The sequence below is a fragment of the Epinephelus lanceolatus genome, chromosome 18, assembly GCF_041903045.1.
Source record: "Epinephelus lanceolatus isolate andai-2023 chromosome 18, ASM4190304v1, whole genome shotgun sequence".
In the NCBI taxonomy this organism is placed as follows: Eukaryota; Metazoa; Chordata; class Actinopteri; order Perciformes; family Serranidae; genus Epinephelus; species Epinephelus lanceolatus.
In genome coordinates this window covers 5,491,242-5,516,021 of record NC_135751.1, presented here as the reverse complement: position 1 = coordinate 5,516,021, position 24,780 = coordinate 5,491,242, and the positions used below count along the sequence as shown (strand labels likewise).

Sequence of the window (24,780 nt, the reverse complement as noted above, 5' to 3'; positions counted from 1 at the left end):
GGTCTGCGAAACTAGAGGCCAATGGCTTTTCATGGCACTATCACAGGTGGAAACACAGCATGGGTCATTAAAAAACACCCACATTTGGTAACCTAAAAGCCCCTGGATATGAAGCCATAACTTGCTAAAAAATAGATTTTGTTGTTTGTTGGAATGGTGATCTGCAGCTTGGCAGGTGTCGCACCTACATGCAGGTGCCATCCTCCATCACCTCCATCTCCCGATGACAAAGTCAGCCCGTACACTACATCACTTCAGAAATGTTGATATGATACTTGAAACATACAATTGTAACATATCCGTTAGGGTTGGGCGATGTCTACCCAACATATGACGATGTCCACAATGAAACATCCCAATGGATGATGACATTGTTGTCTGGGGGTGTCAGAATAGAAAAGACTTCTGTTCCAGAGGGTATGGACAAACAATGTATTTTGTTGTAAAATTTGGAGGACTTGTTGTTCTTTAATGCGCTAGAAATGGATATTCTTTTTTACCCGGTTTTAGTCATCTGCTTTCGAGTGATATTGTCCACTCTACGTCATTAACATATTTGTTGACGCAAAACCAGAAAAAACGTTCTTACAATATAATGTCTAAAGACAACAACAACAGGGGTTTCTGTGATATTACCGCCCAGACAGAGCTTTTTGAAAATGCTGTCCAAAGTGAATACTGTCAAAAGCTTGGTCTTATGTCATGGTGTGGACATGGAAAATACATGACATATGATCTGACTGTCATGTGATCAACCTTTCACAAGCAGCGAGTGTTCTTCCACTTGCCAGCAAGCTTTCTGTCGCCTCCAATTTTCTGTCATCACTTATTTGGAATTCAAATATAACCCTACACAGGATACAATTGCTTTGAGTGATGATAATGTAACAATTTGAGAATAAACAAAAGAGAAGAAAAATGAAGAACAGCTTCTTTAACTCCCGTATGAGCATCTTCAGAGTGAGGACAGTGAGGGAAGGAAAGAATGTCAGAATGAACAGACTTTGTTCTTCCTCAGGGTGATCCATCATGTCCTGGGACCCTGCAGGGACAATACAACAAAAGCTGCCCCATCTCATTTCGTTCTTACTTTCTTTCCACATTCCTCTGTTTAGACAGGTGTTGATCTGTGCCTCTAAACAAATTAGCGTAGCCTTTGGCCGAAGACCGCCACTGTAGCTGCTTTTGCACAACTGTTGGCTATTTGACACTTGAAACTGATGCCATAGAACAGTCATTACATTTTTAGACTTTAAAAATGAAAGCTAGCTAAAGAAATAAAAGTAAAGATTTGTACAAAGATTAATCATAATTATCCTTTTGTAAAACTGATATTTTTAAGCGGTACTGTGTTGACTACCTGAATATGGGGTCTCTGCTGTCATAGTTTGAACTTCATAATATACCACAAATTTTCAGTGGAGACAGGTCTGGACATCAGGCAGGTTAGTCTAGTCCCCGTACTCTTTTACTATGAAGCCACACTGTTGTAACACGTACAAAAAGTGGCTAGGGCTGGGTACTGCTTGCATTTAAATCAATACTGGTACTGGTGCTAGTATCTTGAATTTGGTACGGTAAGGTACCTTGTTTTGTGTGTGTGTGTGTAATAGTTTGTGTTTAGATACAACTGAAAATATGTTGAATGTGCACATGATGTAATTTAGAAAACGCAATCACAAACAGCAGTGATGCAAGTTACCCATGATGCCATGGGCACCAACACACCCCCATTCATCACAGATGCTGGCTTTTGAACTTTGATGCTGGTAACAATCAAGATGGTCCTTTTCCTCTAGTTACATCCATGATTTCCAAAAACAACAAATTTCCAAACACAAACAAATTTTAAATGTGGACTAGTCACACCACAGCACATTTTGTGTCAGTCCATCTCAGATGAGTTTAGGCTCAGAGAAATCTGCAGTGTTTCTGGATATTGTTGATATATGGCTTTCACTTTGCATGGTAGACTAAGATAGATTGGTACATTTGCAGATGCAGTGATGAACTGTTTTCACTGACAATGGTTTTCCAAAGTGTTCCTGGGCATGTGTAGTAATATTCTTTATACAGTCTTGTTGTTTTTTAATGCAGTGCTGTCTGAAGAATTGAAGCTAGTGGGAATTTGATATTGATTTTTGGCCACACCCCCTACATGCAGAGATTCTCTGAATCATAAATTAATATTATGGATTATAGATGGTGAAATTCCTAAATTCCTTGCAAATGTACATTGAGCAGCATTGTTCTTACACTGCTGGGCATGCCTGCACAATTCATTTCACAAAGTGGTGAATGTTGCACCATCCTTGCTTGTACACAACTGAGTCTTTTGAGACTGCCCCTTTAATATTCAACCATGATACTGTCACCTGTTTCTAATTAACATGTTTACCTGTGAAATGTTGCAGGAGTTTCTGAGTATTGCACAACTTTCCCAGTCTTGAGTAGCCCCTGTCCCAACTTTTTTGGAACATGTTGCAGACATCAAATTCAGATGGAGTTTATATTTACCAAAAATAAAATTCTTACCAGTTTGAACATCAGATATCTTTGTACTGTATTTAATTAAACATACTATGTCAGATCGGATTTAGTAATCATTGCATTCTTTTTTTCATTACGGTTTTACACAGTGTCCCAACTATTTTTGGAGTAAGGTTGTAATTGAATAAATTAACACTGAGAATGAAACATACGCTATTCAGCTTTCAGCACTTGATCTTTTATGCTAAAGAAATGATTCAGTCTACCTGTAGCAATTATAGAGGCTCCATATGATCCTGTATTAGAGGCAGTGAATCTGATTGCTCCTGCAACTTGGTTAGGGTTGAGAGCCCCCATGGTAGGGAAATAGTCAGACGTGACGGATCTAAATTTGATTTGGTAACAGGAGAGCAATTGTTGATGCTGGGCTGGCCAGCCAGCTGTGGAATGCTGGGTGGAAGATGGTGCCTCATCTCCAGTGCCCACTTCTGTTTTAATCAGATGGAGTGGAGCCACCATGTAAAAGGCATGTTATTTAAGGAGCACTATTAAAAAGAGGGAGTTTTGTGTGTGTCTTTACACTCAAATCAGAGGAGAAGATTTGATCCACATTGTAAAAAACACTGTAAACACTGAAATAATGTTGGCATTTAAAACTTTACAGAATTGTTCACTATAAATGTTCTCTTTGAAAGACAGAACAGAATTACCCATGCACATATAGTGAGTCAGACCCTTGAATATGACTTATGGAACACATTGGATGCTTTTTTGGAAGTAATAAATATCTAGTACTGCGTGTAAATGGCTGGTAATAACAGGTGCAATAGTTTCTCAGACCCTCTCATCAATGCTTCTGTGATCGACAGTGTGAGAGTTACACACTCAGTGTGCACTTTATTACAACAGTTTATCTTTTTGCAAACAGATTAAAAGTAGTGATTGACAGGTGGGCACAGCGTCTGTTTTTAATGTTGCCCTCTGGCTGGGAAATAAATTTTACGGATAAGATCTTGAGCTGACAGTTTCATATGTGAAACTGTGACTGTATGGGTAGGTTGTAAGTGATGTCACGCACCAAGTGTTGGGCTCAGGGATTCTCCCTTTTATTCTCTCCACTTCTGCACTTCAAAGATGACACAGTGTAGCTTACTGGGAGCCTGCAGCTGCACTTTTAGAGAGGAAGAGGCACAATCCTGATAGTCATTAGTTTGCCAACCCCTGGCAACAAGCAGAAAATTTGTAGTTATTTGTAGTTTTACCCTCTGATAATTTTATCCTCCACTCTGTAAATGAAACAGCAAAATGCCCAGTTCCTAGGCCTGCCATCCCCGGGAGCTGATTGTAGCACACCGGCCTGATTATGGAGGTTACTGGGCAAGAGTTGTGACAGGTTTTGAGGCTTATGTAACCCCAGTTCATACATTAGTAAACTATAACCATAAAATTAAAGGATGTTTTGCTGCCTCTAGCAGCAGCTATAGGCTGAGAAAAATAATTGAATTCACACAGTAGTTCAAAGGCTACTGCCAGCAGCTACCAGCAACTTTCAAGGTGGAACATTTTCTTGCATGTTTCTCAGTGCATAAGTTGATGACGTTAATCCATCAACACACCTTCAATGCCAATGTGATAACTGAAACTGAATAATTTTGGACTTGTAGGACTGTCCTGAGTACCGCTGATACCCAACCCTATATATTATATTATTTGTGTAGACTAACTTTTTTCTGGAAATAACACTAAATGGCATTTGAGTGTAAGGACTGTTTCATAGTCAGGAGTATATTTTCAAAGGTGGGGACAAACACAGGAGTTACTTGTGTGAATCAGCAGACTAAGTAGAGGCAGTGGATGGTGTTTACTTGATTGGAGGGAGAGACAGGAGGGCGTTGGGGCCTTTTAGTGACATGGGAGATTAGAGGAGGTCAGGGGGGCCAAGAGCTGCCCCTCACAGTCCTGTCACATCCTGGTACTGCACTCCGGCAGGGCGCGAACCCTGCAAAGATCAGAGGGGGTCCCATGACTTACTGACCCAGTGACCACACACCACACTCACACTCACTCACACCACACCACACCACACGCACACGCACACATCCACACTCACCCATACACACACACACACACACACACACAGAGCTTGTTGTCTTTGCTCATGACAAGTGGTACATTCCAGCCTGTATCAACGCAGTGGAGCACAAACACTAACGAGAGTCACCAGTTTGATTGTGTTTTCGGTTTGCCATTAATACAAAATAAAAGAACAGAGAGCTATACAGGCAGTAATGCGCATACACTCGTATTTTGCACACACACTTTCCCCAGATCTCATGAACAAGTGTTTCCAGCTCATCAGCCTAAATCCCTCTCTGTCTTGAGCCCATGATCACACACACACACACACACACACACACACACACACACACACAGGTAGCACTTAATGTGTCTTGCCGCCAAGTCATTTTTCCATAATGGATCAGAACTTGGCGCGACATCAGTGCGGGCTGCCTGGTACCCAGACATGTCTGGAGTTGTCACGCCCTTAAGACACACTGGATCAGTTCTAATGAACCAGTGAGAGAGCGGACACAAAACCATTACTGCAGGGAAAGTATAAAGAAAAAAAAACAGGAAGGTTCAAATTCAGTATCATGATCTCAGGTTTGAATTTTCCCAGAGCACACCTATGCGGACCCATTTGTATTCAAATATTCCTCAACTATATCCATTTGCTGGTACTTAAAGAATAGAATTAGTGCCTTGGTTGTATGCATCTGTGAATCTTAATCTTAAGTTGCAAAAACATGGATGCTTCACACATATCTAACCCCTCATCTCCAGGCAGCACAGACAATCTACAGCACAGTTTCAAGGTGGACATCCAAGATGAGTGTAACCAAGTCAGTATCTGACCAAATGTCTCCCTTCTGTTCCTGAGATATGATGCTGAATAATGGCCAGAAAAGTGTTTTTGCAGATAATAATGATGTCACTGTGAAGTTGACCTTTGATCTTTTGATACAAAATGTCATCAATTGATCATTTTATCCTACGAGACACATTGACCTTTGACTTTCAACCATCAAATTCTGATCAGTTCATCCTTGACTCAAAGTGTATATTGGTCCCAAATTTAAAGAAATTCCCTCATGGTGTCCTTCAGCACCCTGAAATATCTCATCTGTAGTTTATATAGCTGCTTGACCCATTGTAGTGATACACAGCATCTTCCATTAAGCATTTTAGCTAATGTTACTGGTTTTTGAAGAAAAAAAAAGACTAAATTCATCTGCAGTCTCACTGAAAATTCGTCAGGCAACGAAAATAGTGGAAAAGGTCATGGAAACATCTCTTAAATCTTGGCATACAGGAATTAAGTAGGCTTTCTGCTAACCTCACAAAAGAGGGGAACAGCACCTGTAATACTGGATGGCAACAGCTGTAGCCTCAGAATCATGACAACAATAAGACTAAAATTCCTAAGAAACCTTTGCAAAACAAACATTAGCCCTTTTGACACACAGGTCGCGCTGTAGGGCCACTATGAAGTCCCTTATTTATGTCTCCTTTGCATTTTACTCATAATCAAACAGCAGCGGCATCATGTCACCAGTGTGTGATTTTAGACAGAATGCTGGCATCCCCAAAGCAAAAGAGGCATGATGCAACACAACAGTGTCGGCCTCTGTTTTGACATATAACATGCATAGGCAATGCTTTATAAACAGTATGAAGAAGAAAAAGAAGATAGATCTATTGTAAGATATATGATATAGTATAAGATATACTCTATTAATCTCCAAGGGGAAATTAAATTTGTCATACACATAGCCATACATACATAAAATGAATAAATGGCAGCGTGAAGGGGCTGCCCATGGAGAGGCACCCCAAGCAGTTGGGGGTTTGTGTCTTGCTCAAGGGTATCTCAGCAATGCCCAGAAGGTCAACTGTCACCTCTCCAGAAGTCTAGACTTCTTATTTGGTCTGGACCAGGACTTGAACTAACTAACTTGCCCCTCCAGTTCCCAAGCCAAGTCCTTATGGACTGAGCTACTGCCTCCCATAACAATGGCATACTGTCTCTATCATATGGCGGCTGATTTCCTCCTTTTTTCGGGCGGCTGATCTCGTCCTTTGTTCGGAGGGTAAGGAGCTCCCGGACCTTGTTACTTCCCTAATTTGCAGCTGCTGTTCTTCTCCTTTGAGTTAGGTGCTAACTGCTATCAGCTACCTTTTAAATCTCCTGGTTGTTGATTGCAGTTGGTTGCATGCATAACACGTTGTCAAAACGTCACACCCATGCTGCCCATGATCCCGGCCTGCCAGCTGCTTTGAATACAGACATAGTTTTGGCGCTGTTACTACCTCCACGACTTAACTCTGTGCACCCCATTCCATGATTATACCTTTCATACAGAACAGAAAGGCAGAATAATGGCTTGAAATTACTGCCTTGAAGAAGCAGACTAATGTTATTAGAATTCATAAAAAACTAAAGAATGGAAACTAATCACCCTGCAAATTTAAAAGGTAGCTGTTAAAAGTTGTAGCTATGATTATCTTGCCCTTGAAAACTGTGTAGTGAGGTCTGTGAATCATTCTTAGTAATATTTTGATATGTTACTGCTTTGTCCACAACAGAGACAATGCCATTCACATTCACTGTACTGGTGTGCAGTTGGAAATTCGTACCTAATGTGGATTAATTGAAGTAGTAATTGAAAATATTTATATATACAACATCTGCCTGTAACTGCTGTGCTGTTCTTTCCTTTTCTTAACAGGCATGAAACCCTGGCAGTTAAACTTTGGACACACTGTCCCTTTAATAGACTCCAGTTTCTGTCTAATATTTTTCAGGCAACAGGTGCTTATGAGGCAAATAGTAGCCAGACATCTCACTCTTTGCATGTGTGTGTGTGCATGTTTATGAGTCCTTAGGCACTGTGTTATTTTCAGTGTTACAACATTGCAACCATCTGCTTGGAATGTGTCTTCCAGATGTGCTTTTAGTAAGTGGAAGTTGTTTTAATGTGTTTGCGTGTGTGTGTGTGTGTGTGTGTGGCTGAGAGAGAGTGACTGACCGTCTGCACCGTGTTGTTGCTGCAAGTGTGGCAGCAGTTGGTCACAGTGTGCACTTTACTCAACATAACTCTCTGGCGAACTCTCTGTGGGTTTGTGTGTGTGTGTGTGTGTGTGTGTGTGTGTGTTTACACGTGTCAATGAACATGCTGCCTTGTCTGTCAGAGTTCTACCTTTGTGGAATGTGCAGACAAGGGGGGGTTGGACGTGGACATGCCCAGACTCAGCATCCCCTCATGTGTCCACAGGACAGCCCCCCATCCTCCCAGTGCTTACTGGTTCCCAAATCAACACAGGGTTAGTTAGTCAGGGTTTAATTTTGTTAAGGATTTAGAGAATGCTTTCCTCAGTTTTATTCCCATCCCTACTGCAACATAACATTGTGTGGTTTACTACACATGTGGAGATAAAGTATATTTTTCTAAATGATGTAATATTCTGGGTTTTCTTAGTGACCTGTAGTATATGCCAATTCCTACACCTGGACGGAGACTCGAACAGGCGACCCTCCGGTTCCCAACCCAAGTCCCTATGGACTGAGCTACTGCCGCCCCATTAAGATGTCCAACGGCACAATGCAGCACTTGTAAAACTTAATGAAAGCTGTTAATTGTAGGAAAAATTAAACTATATTAAAATCACAAAGGGATCAAAGTTCTGTAGATACCAATTAAGAGGTTTCTTCTTCTTCTTTTTTTTTTGCTACATCTGCCAACGACCAGAGGCATTATGTTTTCAAGTTCTCCATCTATCTCTCTGTCCGTCCGTCTGTCCGTCCGTTCAATTTCTGTGAAAGTAAGAGTCCCTTGAGGAAATTTCTTTGAATTTGGCAGAAATGTCCACTTGGACTCAACAATGAACAGATTAGATTTTGGTGGCGTTTGAGAGTTTGTGTTTGTTTGATTCTCATGAATGCAATATCTCAAGAAGGTCTTGAGGTAGTTTCCTCAAATTTGGCACAAATGTCCACATTGACTCCAGAATAAACTGATAAGAATTTTGTAGTTGAAGTTCAAAAGTCAAGGTCACTTTGATCTCACAAACAAAATTTCAAACAAAGGTCTGATAGGATATAATGTTGCAGTGATTATGTTTTATTTTCAGAAGGTCAGCTTTTCACTTTCAAGGTTCACTTTTCTGGTCATTATTCATTGTCATATATCAGGAACAGAAGGGAAGACATTTGGTCAGATACTGAATTGGTGAGATTAATCTTGGGTGTCCACCATGAAAGTGTGCTGATTGTATAGATCTTTTGTGTTGCTGGGGGGAAGATGTGTGGGAAGCATATATGTTTTCACAGACATGGATGTAAACTGTAAAAGAAACTTGACTGGTGCATGGAGGCATACAACTGTGAGGGGTAATTCTAATTAATGACTTTGAATGACCTGTTCTGTGAGTTTCAGAGTAGATTTTCTTGCATATACTGTGATTGCTCACCAAATATTAAGTGTCTGTTAATGTTTTGTTACAAAATACTCAAGATTATATTTTTGAATTTTGTGTTTTGATTGTAACATTGGAATAATCACTACTGTGCTTTACTACTACATAAAGTTAGAGGCCAAAACCTCATTGTCACCTGTTACTTAAAAAAAAAACAGTACATCTAATAGTTGATTATCATATATGCACTCAAAGTCAATCTTCAAGCTTTTGTGGAAACTGTGCTTTTCCTAGAAAAAGACACTGCACAGGAAGTGTGCCATTTTACCTTCACAGTTTGTGAAATCAATAGTAGACATGTTTTGCTGTGAAGAATTCCCCTCGTCTTTTCTAATTTAGTAAGGGCATGTGGTGTTTACATGGATAAAGGTATATGAACACACACACACACAAACACACACACACACACACACACACACACACACACACACACACACACACACACACGGCATGGATTTCCTCTTGGAGGGAATCTGAATCTGACCAGCTGAACTGAAGGCCAGTTATTCCATGTTTTCCTTCTTCTGTGGCCTGGCCTTTTGCCAAAAGCTGCAACAACTGCAGTGTTAATAGACCTCAGAGCACGAACAGACATTAGCCCTTTTCAGACATGCACTTCATTCAAAAAAGTCACTAAAGCAATCCGTAGAGGTGAGACCTGAATCATTTATGTCATGTGTTTTAACATGGCGCAAGCTTAAATTGAATGTTGTCAGATGAATGAAAAGACTGCAGCAGCACAATGAGATGTTAAATGTGCACATTTTGTTCTGCTTTTTCAGAAATCTCTTAGTACCATCAAACATAGTCGAGCTGAGGAGATTCTTCTCATATCTCATTTCAAATTTAAAAATGCAACTGGGAAAAAAAAGTTTGAAGAAAAACCACGTTAATGAGACGAGTGCTTCCTCTTTATAGTTTTAACATTCATAGATGGCATTATGAATATCCAGTCGAATGCTTGACACACAGCATGGGAAGTAATAGGAATTCGGCAAAAATCCCAGCTTAACATCTTGTCATTGTCCATCGTCAGACTTAATACAACACGCAGCAGAATTCTGCTGAAAAGACCTATTGTAAGGTTCACTCCGTCATGGTCATGATGGTAATTTATTAGGGATTGCTCCATCTCACACACTAGCTGCTAAATTTCAAAGGGCAACCTCTTTCTGAATGACAAAAAGCCATCATATGAACAGATAGATGAAGAAAGCAATGTTGTGTATTCCATTATTTAAAAGGACCATAATTAGTTAGCTGGTCACTATGCACTGACAACATCACAGCTTTAACTGACTAGTGACTGTTGAGGTGTATGGAAGGTAACAAAAACATGACCTGCATAGATGAAATCACACAATTAGATATTAATTCTAGAGAATAGAGCCGTTCAGTGCATTCCCATGGACATATATAACTTGTTAATGGGGGTTATTGTACTTAAGATAGTATTCAGGGTATGGTGTTTACAGCATGTACAATAGATGTGGATGCAACAGCCTGTCATGGTAAATGGTTCTAGTCATCTGACCACTCAAAGCACTTTCTACACTACCACATAGTGCAAAACAGTTTTACAAACAGTTTACCCCCCAAATTTCATACAGAACAACAGTGAATTGCCTTGCATGTTCTTCAGCAGTAATAGTTGGAAAAGTTGCAGTGATTGGACCAAATTGCAAAGGCGTACAGAATTGGTTGAATTTCCATTAGTTGTTGCGGCCAACATCCTGTAGGGGCTTATAAAAGCAGCTTAATGGGAGAAGATAAAGCACAGACCATGGGAATGTGCACATTAAACTGTTTATACAGAAAGCAAGCTAGCATCACATACACTGAGTCACACACACACAAACACACGCATACACACCTTTCAGAGTGAACTGACCTGCAGTGGCCATGAAAGGATGCCTCACACATCTACAGACACGCCTACACACACTTTCCCAGAAACTCAGACATAGCTGAGTGAATTTAGCATGGTGTGCGCTAATGTGTGTTTGTGTGCGTGTGTGTGTGTGTGTGTGTGTGTGTGTGTGTGAAAGAAAGAGAGAGAGATAGAGAGTTTGAGCATCTCTCTTTATCAGATTGAGTTGGCATTGTGTAAGAGAGGATTAGGGTCTGCACAACTGTGAGCACAGAGGGAGTGGAGCCAAACGTAGCCAGCACACACACACACACACACACACACACACAGGTAGAACAGAGTGGAGACGGGGCGCACCACTGCCACCATAATTATTTCCCCAGTGTTTGACAGGGTGCCAGCAATTACCTGATACAAGGACTCCTTATCTTTTGTATGGAGGGCAGGTTCACACTTGTAGCCTCAGCGAACCCATCCAAGTCCACACAACCCTCCCCCCAACACTCACACACACGCACATACATACCCCTCCCCAACCTGCCTGGAGCCTACAGAGGCTGTGAGCCATAAGCTGTTCAGGTAGGAACTAATCTCTATAAACAGATATCTGAATACGTATGCAATATCTGTTGGCTATGGGACATGATTTTGGTATCGGAAGTGTTCTGGTTTCCATTTGTCCAAGTAGCATTAACCAATTACATTTGACCGGCAGGTAAACAGTCCGTAAACCCTGGAACCCATGAGCCTTTGTCAGATGACAAGTTATGCTTTACATTAGTGCTGCACGATTTGATAAAAATGTGGGATTGCGATTTTGGTGGACAATATCGCGATTTGCAATTGCGATTACAATATAATGAAAAACTGGTATCATGAGTCTTCTTGCTTGATTCAGTGTTTCCCCTCCATTATATTAGGGGGGCCCTGACCTGACCTGACATAGTTATATTATGGACAGCGTGTCAATGACCATCAACAGACTGAGCACAGTCAAACACGCTGCTCACACAGCAGCGCAGCACGACACTGTACACACAGTGAAGCGAGCCTGTGTTGTGTTCTGGTGTTGTCACGTAAATGACAAATTCCAGCACGTGAATTGGCCATAGCACAACACAGCAGCATGTCAAGTGGGCCGAGCCCGTGCAAAATTTTGCTCCATTTTTAATTTGTTATTATATAGTTTGTTATGGAGTCCGTGATTTCCCCGTGACACTTACTTATGCGTTTTCTCTGTGCTGTCTCAAGTGCTGATATAGATTGGTCGTGTTGCCGCGGGACGTGGAGACTTTAACTTTTAAACTTTAACACAACACATCTTTCTGTTCAACGTTGCCATGCCTGAATCCAAAGTATCGCCATATAATAGGCATTGGGATATTTTTCGCCACCAACTCAGTTCTTGGTCGTACTCGTGCTCTTCTTCAGCGTCTATGTTGGTCACTGCTGCATGCCGGGTGGTCACCCTAGCAATAACAATTTATTTTTAGCCATTTGGGGACAGAGGAAACCCTTTCTGGACACTGACATATAGGGTTGGGTACCGAAACTCGGTACTTTTTGTACTTGGTACCGATTCACGTCGGTACTACCGAGTACTGATTCACTTAAAATGAAACGGTGCCAAATTTCGGTACCTGAGGTGGAGGCGGAGCGAGAGCGCATGACTCGCACCTCAGACTCAGCAACAATGGTGACAAAAACAATGTGCAGACAAAAGTTAACGTGCAGCACTGTTCCTAAATGTTCTCAATAAAATGTTGAAACTGAGAAGTTTAGACTATGGGCTCGAACGACACATAGTGCGTCCAAATTCACACCCGTTCTTCTCTGTGGATTTTCTCCGCAACCATGCGTCATACCCAGAAGCCACACATACCTGTGGAAACAGCAGAACTGTAGCTTTCTGACAAGGCCAAGTACTTGTCGGTAATCCAGTGTTTTCACAGCGAAAAATTACAATAAATTAATGTATAACAGAGCTTTCATACAGCTTTGCACACACATTACTCTTGGATGGATTACTCACGAACGCAGGCTTGCACAGAAATGCCATGCATATCACATGAAAGCGCAGGACCACACACATCATTGTGCTGTCATCCCATCACGCTCTAAATACAGATCAATTGTCTACAAAATAAAAACTTGACGAATTTCTTTACAATCCATTATACAGATCTTGTTATCAGTCACTTCATATAGTGAGGAATATCGTATCTTACCACGTCTTAGGCTTGCGTGTGTTTCTCCCTGTCTATCCACATTTGTAGTCTGGCTTTCAAGATGCAAATATCTCCATATTGTCCAGTTGACACTCGTCAAACTTTGTATGACAAGACCAGCCACTTCACCATTGCGCACCCAGACAACTGCAGCCTAATGCATGCTGACAGGGCCGTAGTCACCATATACATTGAGGGGGACACGTGCCCCCCCACCAATGCCCAAAATGCCCCCCCAATATATAACTGCAACTGAAGAACAAATATTATCTTGGAGGACATCATTGCACTTGGTTGACTATTTTTCTATGATCTTAGATGTAAATATTGCATGTTTCTTTCAGATTAAAACACAATTTTGACTTGTGAATGAGTCAATGGAATTTCTTGCAATAATGAAAAAATACTATCATGTCCACCTGGCACAAACCACATGTTTTGGACAACTGTGAAGTGACAGAATGTCCCAGCATCATGGTTCTTATATTGCCAGATTCCAGAGAGTCTCCCCTCTTCAGATATGGCAGAATATGTCTTTTTCCAACTTGCTATGCTGAGATACATGTAAAAATGTAAGAATTTAGGCACACAGATTTGTTTTTTTCATTGATATAAAAATTAATATAAAATACAGGCACATAGTAGGACATGGAATGATGGCAAATCTGGTTGGCCCAGATTGTCCTGAAAGAAACAATATATAGCATGTGTATGTAGCCTTTATAATGACTGTGATATGAGCTTAAAAGTAAAGGCAGTAAAAATACCCCAAAAAGGCCTAGGGCCCATAGGGTTAAAAAGTACCGAAATAAGGTACCGTTTGGTACCGGTACCGAATTCCAGATACCGGTACCAGTACCGGTACCATATCGGTTCAATTATTAACGGTACCCAACCCTACTGACATATCTCTTAAGTTGATATGGTGAAGTTGTTGCTTACATAAACATCCAGCAGTTTCAGAGCAACATAATCATTTATGGAGTTTGCGTCCACCTGGTGTGTATATGTACAAAATGTACTATTTTTTAGCTCAGTTTTTGGCCTTCACCAACTACTGAAGGAAATGTCTGTCTCTTTAGCTGCTGAATGCTCTCCTGTTTCACCAGCTAGTCTCCAACTGTATCTGTCTGCTGTTTGGTGCTGAGCAGGTAGTGTGCAGTAGGTTTTTAGAACTGTTTTGTTGAAAGCCTTTGCCTATTGTGGCTGGAAATGACGCTGTGAGCTGTAAGAGTGAACCAAAACAGTAGCGTTGCAGCCAGACAGCCAAACAATGAGCTGAAACCCACTATAAAGTCGGGATGGGAATCACCATATGATCCACGATACTATATTATCACGATGCTTAAGACACAATAAAATATCAGTACAATATGCTGTGTCGATTTTTTTCCCACCACCACTACTATAAGCTGCATCGAGCTGGTGGGAGCTGCAGACTGAGGTGATGATTCTCTGTAGGTTCATCACAATGAATGACTCCTGTCATATTGTTACACTGTTTTCACATTGTTATACAGATTGATTATTGCCACTCAAGCTTTATTTTTTTTGTAAGAATGTGAAACTGCTGACAGTGGCATTCAACGCTAGTGCAGATATATATGAAAAGTGACTGATTTAAATAATTTACAGTCGAATAATGTGCTATTTTGATATTTTTGCAAAGTGAGCCCATCCAGATTTCTGTCTCTGACTTCAGACTTGACAAATACCTAGTTTACGGAATTTCTTTCACTAATCTGTAATATTAATAACACTATAACGCACCTCAGTAAACATAGACACTCTAGAAAGAGCTCAAAGGCCAGCATTAGTGACTTAATGCACAGTGAATGCTATGTGCTTGTGTGTGTCACCGAGAGGTCGCTGGTCTGGCCACACAACACACAGAGACTGTGGTTGAGTCTTAATGACATGAGAGGAGTCCTGTGATTACACCTCAACTCTCTAAGCTGAGCAGTATGGATGCACATGCTTACTCTCCCCTCATCTTAACAAGTGTGAATGCTCTGCTTTGTGTGTGTTGCACTGCTTCTCACCTTTTAAGGAAATACGTAAAGGAAAACTGTGGTGTATTAAGGAATATTTTACCTGCAAAATAAACATTTATAAATCATTTACTCACTGTGTGTTACCTTGTTTTTGTGAAGAAAATTTTGTTTCTCTTGCATGCCTCCACGGTGAATGGAGAATCCAAAAGAGGCAATCATCTTTCATGGATTAAAGTAGGAAGGCATTAAACAACAGAAGAAATCATAATCAAAACACTAGTTTACAAACTCTCACACAACTTGTGCAGTGTAATAAAAGTCTCATTTATCCAGTTGTATGCTTAGTACTTGGCAAATACATGCATTTTCACTAAAATGTTACAATTAAAAACATGTCAGTACAAGCAGTCTCATGCATGGCCGAGTTGCATGTCTGAGCGTGTGCGTTCAGGCACGCTCAGAGCGCCCTGCTCATAGGCATAAGTGTTTTACTGAAAATTAGGGATGCATGATATTGGTTTTTGCTGATATGCCTAAATGTAACAATTCATTTCACTGATATCAATACATCCACTTTTTCCCCCACCTAATTTTAGGGTTAGGACATCTCTTCTGTAGTGGAATCAACATTATTTTCTACATGCATACTCTTATCATGATGGCCCACCAGCAGATGGAGACATGAAATACAATACTTTTCAATGTATGTAATGTTCATTCACTGTGCAAAATAAGAAAATAAAAAATATATGTTGGCCGATTCTGATTCATTTTAAAGCTAATATCGGCAGATACCGATAATGTGTCATTATTATTGTGCATCCCTAATGAAAATGCATGCGTTTGGGAAGTACTGAACATGCAACTGGATAAATGAGACTTGAATTATTTTTTCATGAGTTCTGCAAGAGTTTGTAAATTGTTGTTTTGATGTAGTTTTGCTGCTGTTACGTGGTCCCCACTGACTTAATGAAGAATTTTCACCTTCTTGGAATCTCTGTTTACCATGGAGGCATGCAAAAGAAACAAAGTTTTCTTCACAGATTCAAGGTAACATCCAGTGATTAATTAATATATAAATGGTCATTTTGTGGTGAAGTATTCCTTTACAACTTATCTTTGTAACTTTGGCCTTTGGCTCTTGTGGTTATGATAACATTGTATAGGGTTGGGGTGATTCATTGACATAATCAACATCATAGATTGCTACACAACTGTAGCGCACAGACACTGGTGAAAGCATCCCAGAGCGCTTTGTTAAGACAGCAGCAGAAAACTCCATTCTGTTAACTTTTTGTCCCCACCCAAGCATGTTGTGTATGGATTATCAACACACTGAACGCTTTTCTGTCAGCAGTAGTCACTAAACCTTTTTTTAGCACCTTACTTTAACGGGCCTGCACGAGCAACAAAACAGCTTAAACTAACATTACAGACTGTTATTACTGTCTATGACTTCTGTTACAGAAGTGTTACTGCAATGCTTTTGCATTTGAAGTCCATTACTCTCTGAGCAGGTATCTGACACATAGGGCCTATTATTATCATGAATGTTATCATAACACAGTTAGACTCATTTTGAAATATGCCGCTATTGTCACTGTCTTTAAGAGAACAGGATTGGATAAAATATTTTAATATGTATGAGGCAAGCTTTTGTGTTTGGGTTATTTAGGTGTTATATTAATCGAGTAATAAAAAATAATGTTTAGAATAATCCGTAAATTAGTCATTAGGTTTATAGACTAATCAAAAAAAATAATAGATTAATTGATAAAAAAAAAAGTCATTGGGTGAAGCCCTACATTGTACCCATTGAGTACATTTCTGAAATCTTGTAATGCAACAGCGTCAGATGGATGATCAGCTACTAAAAAGAGCTCTAGCAATTAAACAGGTTGTAAACCAGCTGTAAAAGTGTCCTTTGTAGAGTAGTGAAACAGTTTATCCTCATAGAATAGTTCATATGACATCCTAAGAAAATGCACGCATAATGAGATGATATCCTATAAATTAGTACCTCATGAATGATGTTACGTCTTTAATGTAAAGTTGTGTAAATAAAGTTACTGTGGTTTGGTTTGGGAAAAAGAACATGGTGACGACATACCTTTAAAGTTCCCATGGGTCCGGATGCGCGTCTCAGAGGGAGAGTCCTGGGGTAAAGTCCATGGTTTTGTGACCTACCACCCCAATCTGCGTGCCTAGTCCTCGATCCCACAGAAATTGTTTGCAGGTTACAAAATTCAGGGAGCACCACACCTTTTTTAATTAAATGCCACTAGTAGAAAATTGCTTGCTGCGCCTTTTTATTGTTGCCAGGCAACCATGCCATCACCTCTGTACCCTAACCTTCCTGTGTAATCAATCTGCCGTATATTGATTTATATTTTTTAAATTTATTTATTTTATATTAATATGTAGCTAGTTACTAAACTGGACAGGCAGAGGGTATTTGCTGTAGCTCTGGTTGAGGCTGAGATGCTGTCAGTAAATGTTGGGCACAGGGAAACGTGTGTGAAAAATGTGAAATCTGTGTGGGTACATGAGACCCTAAAAAAGAGGGTGGATCATGGGGAGAACAACCAGTTTCTCCTCCATTGTTTACCAACTGTAAACTTGTGGACCCCACAGAAGGCCTGCCTCTCACATCATGTGAGCAGAAAAAAGCAGAGATGACGTGGGGTGCTTTTTTGCTCTGAGTTGAAGTTTTCTTTCTACTTGAGGAGTTCAGAGCACTCCGTGTGCCTAGAGCACAGAAATGCAAGGCATGTAGCAACACAAAATAAGTGAGCAAAAAGCTTAATTTTCATTAAAAATGATTCCAGAAAGTCACCTCCAGCTGCTAAAACACTTTCTGTGTGATTGAGATTGCTTTCTGTGTATTCCCATCAGCACATTGGTCAGCCTTCCAAAATTTATGTGTTATTCACAAATTACTGGCTCATGATTACAAGGGATATGTATGAATTTTGGTGCATTGCTGTTTGTAATAAAACATGTAAAGGGTTTATGAGAACAACCTGAGTGAAACTTTTTTGATCCTACATTTGGATAAACAATAGAAAAAAGAATCATGCTCTCCAAATGTTGTAAAAATGTGGTAATTTTAATTTCAGCAACACTCATTTAATAATAATAAGCATTGCACTTTAGTATGTAACTGACAAATATTTGTTGGATTAAAGCATGTAACAGTGGTCATGATGATAAAACCCAGAATCATACAAAGCATGTTATGTCAGCTTTGCTGACTGTGATGAATTGGTTTCACAGAGAGATTTAGATGCAAATTTGAGAAAATACTGCAGGTAGCAGCTATGGATGACTGTGGATGACATCTCAGCTTTCACTTTGGAACTATAATTGTATACCCCTCCTCCTGTGACCCACCCACTCCTTCTCATGGTATGTCACGTTGCAGTGGTTGGTTTTTGTAACACAAAACCCCACTGGATGCCCTGACTCCAGCCCCGACCTCAATCCACCCTTTGTGTTTGCAGCTTGCAGGAAATGTGTGTGTAGTGTGTGTATGTGTGTGCTCTCAACAAAGCAAGCGGACACTGTTCCCATACAAAGGCAAGTGGCTAAGATCATTCAGGACCCAGAAACCAAAAGAGAGAGAGATTTAATATGATCTACTGAGAAGAGACACATGGACACATTCACATAGTGCAGAGCGTATATGTCCACACACAGCATCCATTGCACTCTGTCACAGATGTGTCATTCCTACCTTTAGTCTTGTAACTGTCATAACTGTTAAACATCGTGGATACTACGGTTAATGAAGTATAGCTGCCAGCACATGCAAACCAAAAATGATCTGTGTGGTTTTATATTTTCTGTTTAGTTTTATAATTTGATAGATTGTTGTGTCCAGACATTGTCAATTAAACAGTCAAGTTGATAAAGGAGTTGAATTTAAGAAAGAGAAAATAAGGGTTGTAAAGGTTTGTGTATTTGCGACAAAGATGAATGAAATGAAATGAAATGAAACATATCCTCATGCATTTGGGTTTTTTTTTCCCGATGTACTAGACTTAACTGAACCTTGATTCCTAAACTGGGGTTCGAACTGAACCGTGACTTCTGTGTACCGTTGCCCCCTAGAAGTGACTGATTACACAAACTTGTCCAAAGCAGCGCTGTGCACCTTTACCAAGGCACAATAACATCTGTGTCCAGGTGGAAAGATAAAGGTGCACCGAGCTGCTGCAGAGACAGATAATATGAAAAAAAGTTGAGATTACAGATGCACCGAATTAAGGTCTTCAAAAAATAGAGCAGAATATTCAACTATTTGGATATTCAATTATAGGGTAATCTGTTTTCAATTGAGGAATTCAGATGTACCAGCTCAGTGCTGGATGTCAGTTGTTGCTGCTGCTGTGTTAGCTCGTGTTAATCATGCACACACTGAACTGACTGCATGCATTACACAGTAATTTTCCTTTAAACAACTTGTATTCTTTCTTCCCCCTGCAGCGCTGAAGAGATCCTTTGACATTGAAGATGTGGATGACCTACCATCCTTCTCCTCAGCAACACCCATCTCCTCCCCAGTTTCTCCCTCTTCCTCCCATTTCTTCCTCAACCACAACAAAGCCAGTGAAGGGCTGGGTGGAGGTGGCCAGTCCCCTTCATTAGCCTTTAACAACAACAACAACAGCTTGGGCTCCACAGCCCACCATTCCCGCATCAGCCTAAGTTCCAATCCTAGCCCAGTGCTCAAGTCCCGAAGTGTGGTCAGCAGCCTGTCCTTCAACCGAGGAACCATGAACAAGTCGGCCATCTACAACAATGGCTCCTCTGTGACCAGAGCTGCATCCTTCCAGAGCAGGTTAAACCCCAACAGTTACTCCATTTTGTCTGGGCCAGGCAGTGACAACGACAGCCTTCACAGCTCCACGTCAAGCCTGGAGTACTCTGGTGGGGGTGGAGGTGCCCTCCCTCTCACTAAGCTGGGGTCATATCCCAGCCCTCCACCTCAGGGGGACTACCACCGAACCCAGCCCCAGCCTCCACACCAGCACCGAGAAGGAAGTGCTCACATGGGAAGCAACCCCAACCTGAAGAAGTTTTCCTCACATGGGAGTGTTTTCCCCTCTGAGATGGAGCAGGGGCCAGGGCTGATGCTGGGTGCTCCAGAGCCTTGGGGGGCTAACCATGGCTCCATGCCAAGCCTAGACCTCCAAATTACTGATGGAGGAGGAGGAATGGTGAGTATGCAAAGAGGTGGAGGTGGAGGAGGGGGTATCAGCAGGATGTCTCCAGGGTTGAGGTATGCCAACTGGAATGGTCGTCTTCATAATACCGATTCCTTTGGGGAGGAGGGTTACTGTGGCCCCCAAAACCACTGCCAGCAGCAAGGGCCCCAGGTCCTCAAGGCTCCCCAGCCCAAGACCAAAGAGACTTCACGTCTCAACAAGTTTCCCTTGGATCTGGACAGCTTGGTTAGCAGCACCTCAGGCACTTCTCCCACTAAGGCTCAAGGAGGATCCATGAGCCCCACCCCCCCCAAACCTCCACCAAGGAGCACCGGAAGCCTACAACACCACGCCAGCCCACCATCCACCCTGGCCAGCCCTTCAGCCTCTCTCAGCAGCCTGGATAGTTCCTCTGACACCATGCCCCTCTCCCTCCACCATCCCTTTCTGCCACTCTCCCCACGCACTCCAACTCCCTCACAGGGTTCAATCCCTGTCCCAGAGATGAGCTGCTCCTCAGGGCCCCTTTCCCCAGCCCAGAGCCCCCAGCTGGAGATTCTCCCAGGGCCCCAAGTTGTCCAGGTGGTTCCCAGCCTGCCTAACCCTACCAGCCCCCGTAGCCCCAGAGCCGTTTGGTCTGTAAAGGATGGCCCAGGTGATGCAGGAGATAGTGTAGGCTCAATCTTACAGAGGATTGCTTCCTTCTCCCAGAATGTCAGTACTGACACCACCCCAGCAGCTGTGACACAGCCCCCTACAGTCCAAAGAAATGGTGGGGTGTCATCTGCTTATGGATGTCCTGCTGAGACCATGGTGATGCACACATGGAAGCAGGGGAAGAAGAACCAGAAAGGTAAGATGGTGTTTGGAAAGTGCTTAAAAAGTTGCATTTTGCTATAATTATAACTGCAAATAACTGCATGCACATTTGTCTGTGCTGTGAAATGCTGCTCATAGAAAACCTCCATCTGTCTTCACATGAAGCAGAAAGAGTTCTTGGTGCTTGGAAACTCTGTGAGCCCATTTAAAGCTTGGTATATATATATATAAAATATATATAAAATATATAAAAACCAAACGCTAATTTGCTTGTAACACAATTCCAGGTTTCCATTTGTGAGCTGGTGTGTGCGCATGTGTGGGTGTGTGCGCATGTGTGTGTACAAAGATCAGTTTTTGTTTTCATATCAACAAAGGAAGACAAGTCAAGGTTAGCAGATGAGCCTAGCAGCCACACCCGTCGTAATGGTTTCCTGTTGTATTGAGCTTCATCACACACATGCATGCACACACGTTTTAAATTTATTTTTTGGCTTACACCACCATACCTACACTATTTTCCATATTTTCATTTTGTTCAAATCTCCTTGTACTTTTCCACGAACTTTTCTTCAGTCACACACATTCACAAGTTGAGTGTCTTTGTGTTTAAAGTTTGTCTGGAATTTTGAACAGGGGTTTTAAAGCTATTTTTAGTCCATCTCCTCCCAGTTGGCCTTTGGCTCCTGCTTCCTCTGATAACAAAGTGAACTCCTCTGTGTCTCAGCACCACATTTACTTAAAACACATCATAGTGAACACACACACAGTCAAGACACAAAACCAAGATATTTGATAAACAGAATCTTCCTTGTTCATTAGTGTATCTGCTTTGTTGGACAGTTTATAGTTGGTAGTGATGTGGGAGATGGGAGGTCAGAGGATAATCACAACTGTGTCAACTAAACTACAGCTTGTTCATTATCAAAGATTTATGCCACAGTGTGATTTTGATAATGCATAAGTTCTGGTAAGTTTAGCCACAACTGTGTAATTTTTCTCCTTTGATTCATATTAAATACAACTTTGACTAGTCATAGGGTTGAAGGTTTGATCCCCAGCTCCTCCTGTCCGTATATCGCAGTGTCAAATTGTTCCTCCAAATGCCTTAACTATTTTAACTTTATCCATGCACATCATTTGTCGACTATAACACCAGTTAGATGGATTAATGGGATGTTCTGCCTTGTTCTAGTCCTACCTTGATTAAGTCTGATAAGATGCCTGTTTCCACGAGAATCTTGTCCGGTGCAGATTCAAAACCTCAGCTGAACTGTTTAACAAACAGGAGGCATCTGTTTCAAGGCGCCTCATGGGATTTTCCCCTTACCTCCTCCAATCTCGTCAGGGAATTAGTCCAGTACCTCTGAGCTGAAATAGAGAAGACAGAACATCTAACTGTACTCAAAGCTTCGTTCTCAATTTACATTTTAACTCTGACTGAGAATTTGTGTGCATTTTGCATGGTATGTCCTACAAAAACTCCCGCTGTCATACTAACATGCTATTTTAAGCAGACTGGTTCAGAGTCCTGCACCGGTCCATCTCTGAAAACCTGCACCCTCCCATACGTAAAGCTCTGTACCAGAACCGATCTGTCACCCATCTTTATGTCTAAGTCAAAGCACCTATTGATAAAAGTTCCATGACCAGACCTGTACCCATGATTAAACACACACACTACAGTTACTCACATTAAGCTGAGTTCTCTGTTCTTTAATTACAAATCCAGCGGAGGAAAAGTATCTTTCACTGGCTGCGCTCAATGCGGGAAGGTGAAAACATTCCACGCAACCACTGCCAGGTTAGGAAACATTTTAGCATGCTCCTTCCACCACCATAAAACCTCAAACTGATCCTCCTTGGATGTCTTGAACTCGATGTAGGCTGCCACCTTATGCTTGGGCTGCAAAGTTCCATCGCTGGAATCCTCCATGTCGGTGACAAATGTGACAACAGGGTCAGAGGCTTGATAATAGTGATTTAAATGTCAAAATATTACACATATACTGCGCATCTTTTTCCATTTGGTTTATTCTGAAAAATAAAAAAAAACATTTTCAAGTGGCAAAGAGAACTTTTTAATATTTTAAGATTTTTAAAACTTAAATGTGATTCTAAAGGGAGGAAAGACTCACAAGAAAACAGCACTGGTATTCACCTTATTCCTAGCCCTATAATACCTTGTGTGAATTATGAGCAGAACTTCTACTTAATTCCATTCAGCTGACATCTGCCACAGGTATTGGTATGCTACAGGTGTCTAGCCTTTTCTTAAATATTTCCCCTTTTTTATTTTTGGAAAATGGATGACAGCCGGACAGCCAGTCAGTTTGACATTAAACTAGTGTTTTCAAAACAGAAAAACTTCCACCTTTACAAAGGCTGAATAAATTTTGCCACTGCAGTGATGGCAGCATCAGGAACATGGCAGATTTGTCTCTAAGCAGACATGAAGAATTTCACTGGTCTCACATCATTAAGGTGTAAGGTATATAAACTCATCATAATGCACTTTGGCTCACAGGCTCACTTTGCAGTGAAGAGACGGGTCTCCACTCATTCAAAGAGCGCGTCTGCTGTCAAATATTTGTTGCACATATAATACAACTTCCACTCTCTAATTTATATTCAAAGAAATATCTTCTTGTGCATGTGGGGCAGTTTATTGCACATCTAAATATAAGTTGGTGTCTGATGTAAGAGGTGAATTCACACTGCTGTGGTTGGCAAGATGAGCCTGAATGGAGTGCTCTGTCACACTCTGAGTTGAAAAAAACTGGAACGAAAGAAACCCACAAATATGTTTTCTTTATTGAGAAAGACTTATAAGTCATAGACTCAAAATTATCTTAGTTTAATGTCATTTCAATGTATTATGTTTGTTTTCTTTATAACAAGCATAACAAAAAAATGCTAGTAGTATGTTGATGTCTCAGTAGCTAACTGGCTAGCTGGTTAATGTTACATTGAAGAAGAAAGAAGAAGTAGAAGATATACCTTATTAATCCCCGAGGGGAAATTCCTTTTTTTTTTCACTGTTGTCATGTAGACACAGGCCAAAAATACACACACATGCACAAATAGAACCTACACATGTGTTAAATGAAGAGATGTCAGAGTGATGGGTCTGCCCTGGACAAGGGCCCTGAGCAGTTGGCGGTTCAGTGCCTTGCTGAGGGGCACCAGGAGGCAGGCTGGCACCTCTCCAGCTACCAGTCTATGCTTCATGCTTGGTCCGTATGAGGACTTGAAGCGATGCCCTCTGGTTCCCAAGTCAAGTCCCTATGAGCTTCTGCTGCCCCAAAAGCTGGTTCCCATACCAAGAGTTGCACCCAAGGCCCCTGGCTGAAAACCAGGAAACCATAATTGCTACACTTTATGGGAGTTGCTATAATTACTGTTGATTGATGCATGACACAGACACATTTTGGTGTTTTTTTCACATCCCATTCCCCCTTTGATGGCATGTGATGCCCAAAATGTAACTTAAACCCTATGGGGTCTAGGGGGTAATTGGCCGTTTTTGACTAGTTTTCATTTTACCTTTAAATTTCACCTTAAAAAAACTGTTTACCTTGCCTTGTTTGGTATCATTCTTTTCAGCACAACCTCACCTGTGTGACTTTACA

The 24,780-nt window shown here is 41.2% G+C and overlaps 1 protein-coding gene across 1 annotated transcript in view; it reads left to right on the top strand.

The window, feature by feature from the left end:
- septin12 (septin 12) overlaps nt 1-24,780 on the top strand; it is a 117,269-nt gene that overhangs the window by 3,668 nt on the left and 88,821 nt on the right. The window contains exon 2 of the mRNA XM_033644104.2: nt 19,608-21,182. Within this exon, the coding sequence (XP_033499995.2) occupies nt 19,608-21,182 (1,575 nt within the window). The remainder of the gene's footprint in view (nt 1-19,607; nt 21,183-24,780) is intronic.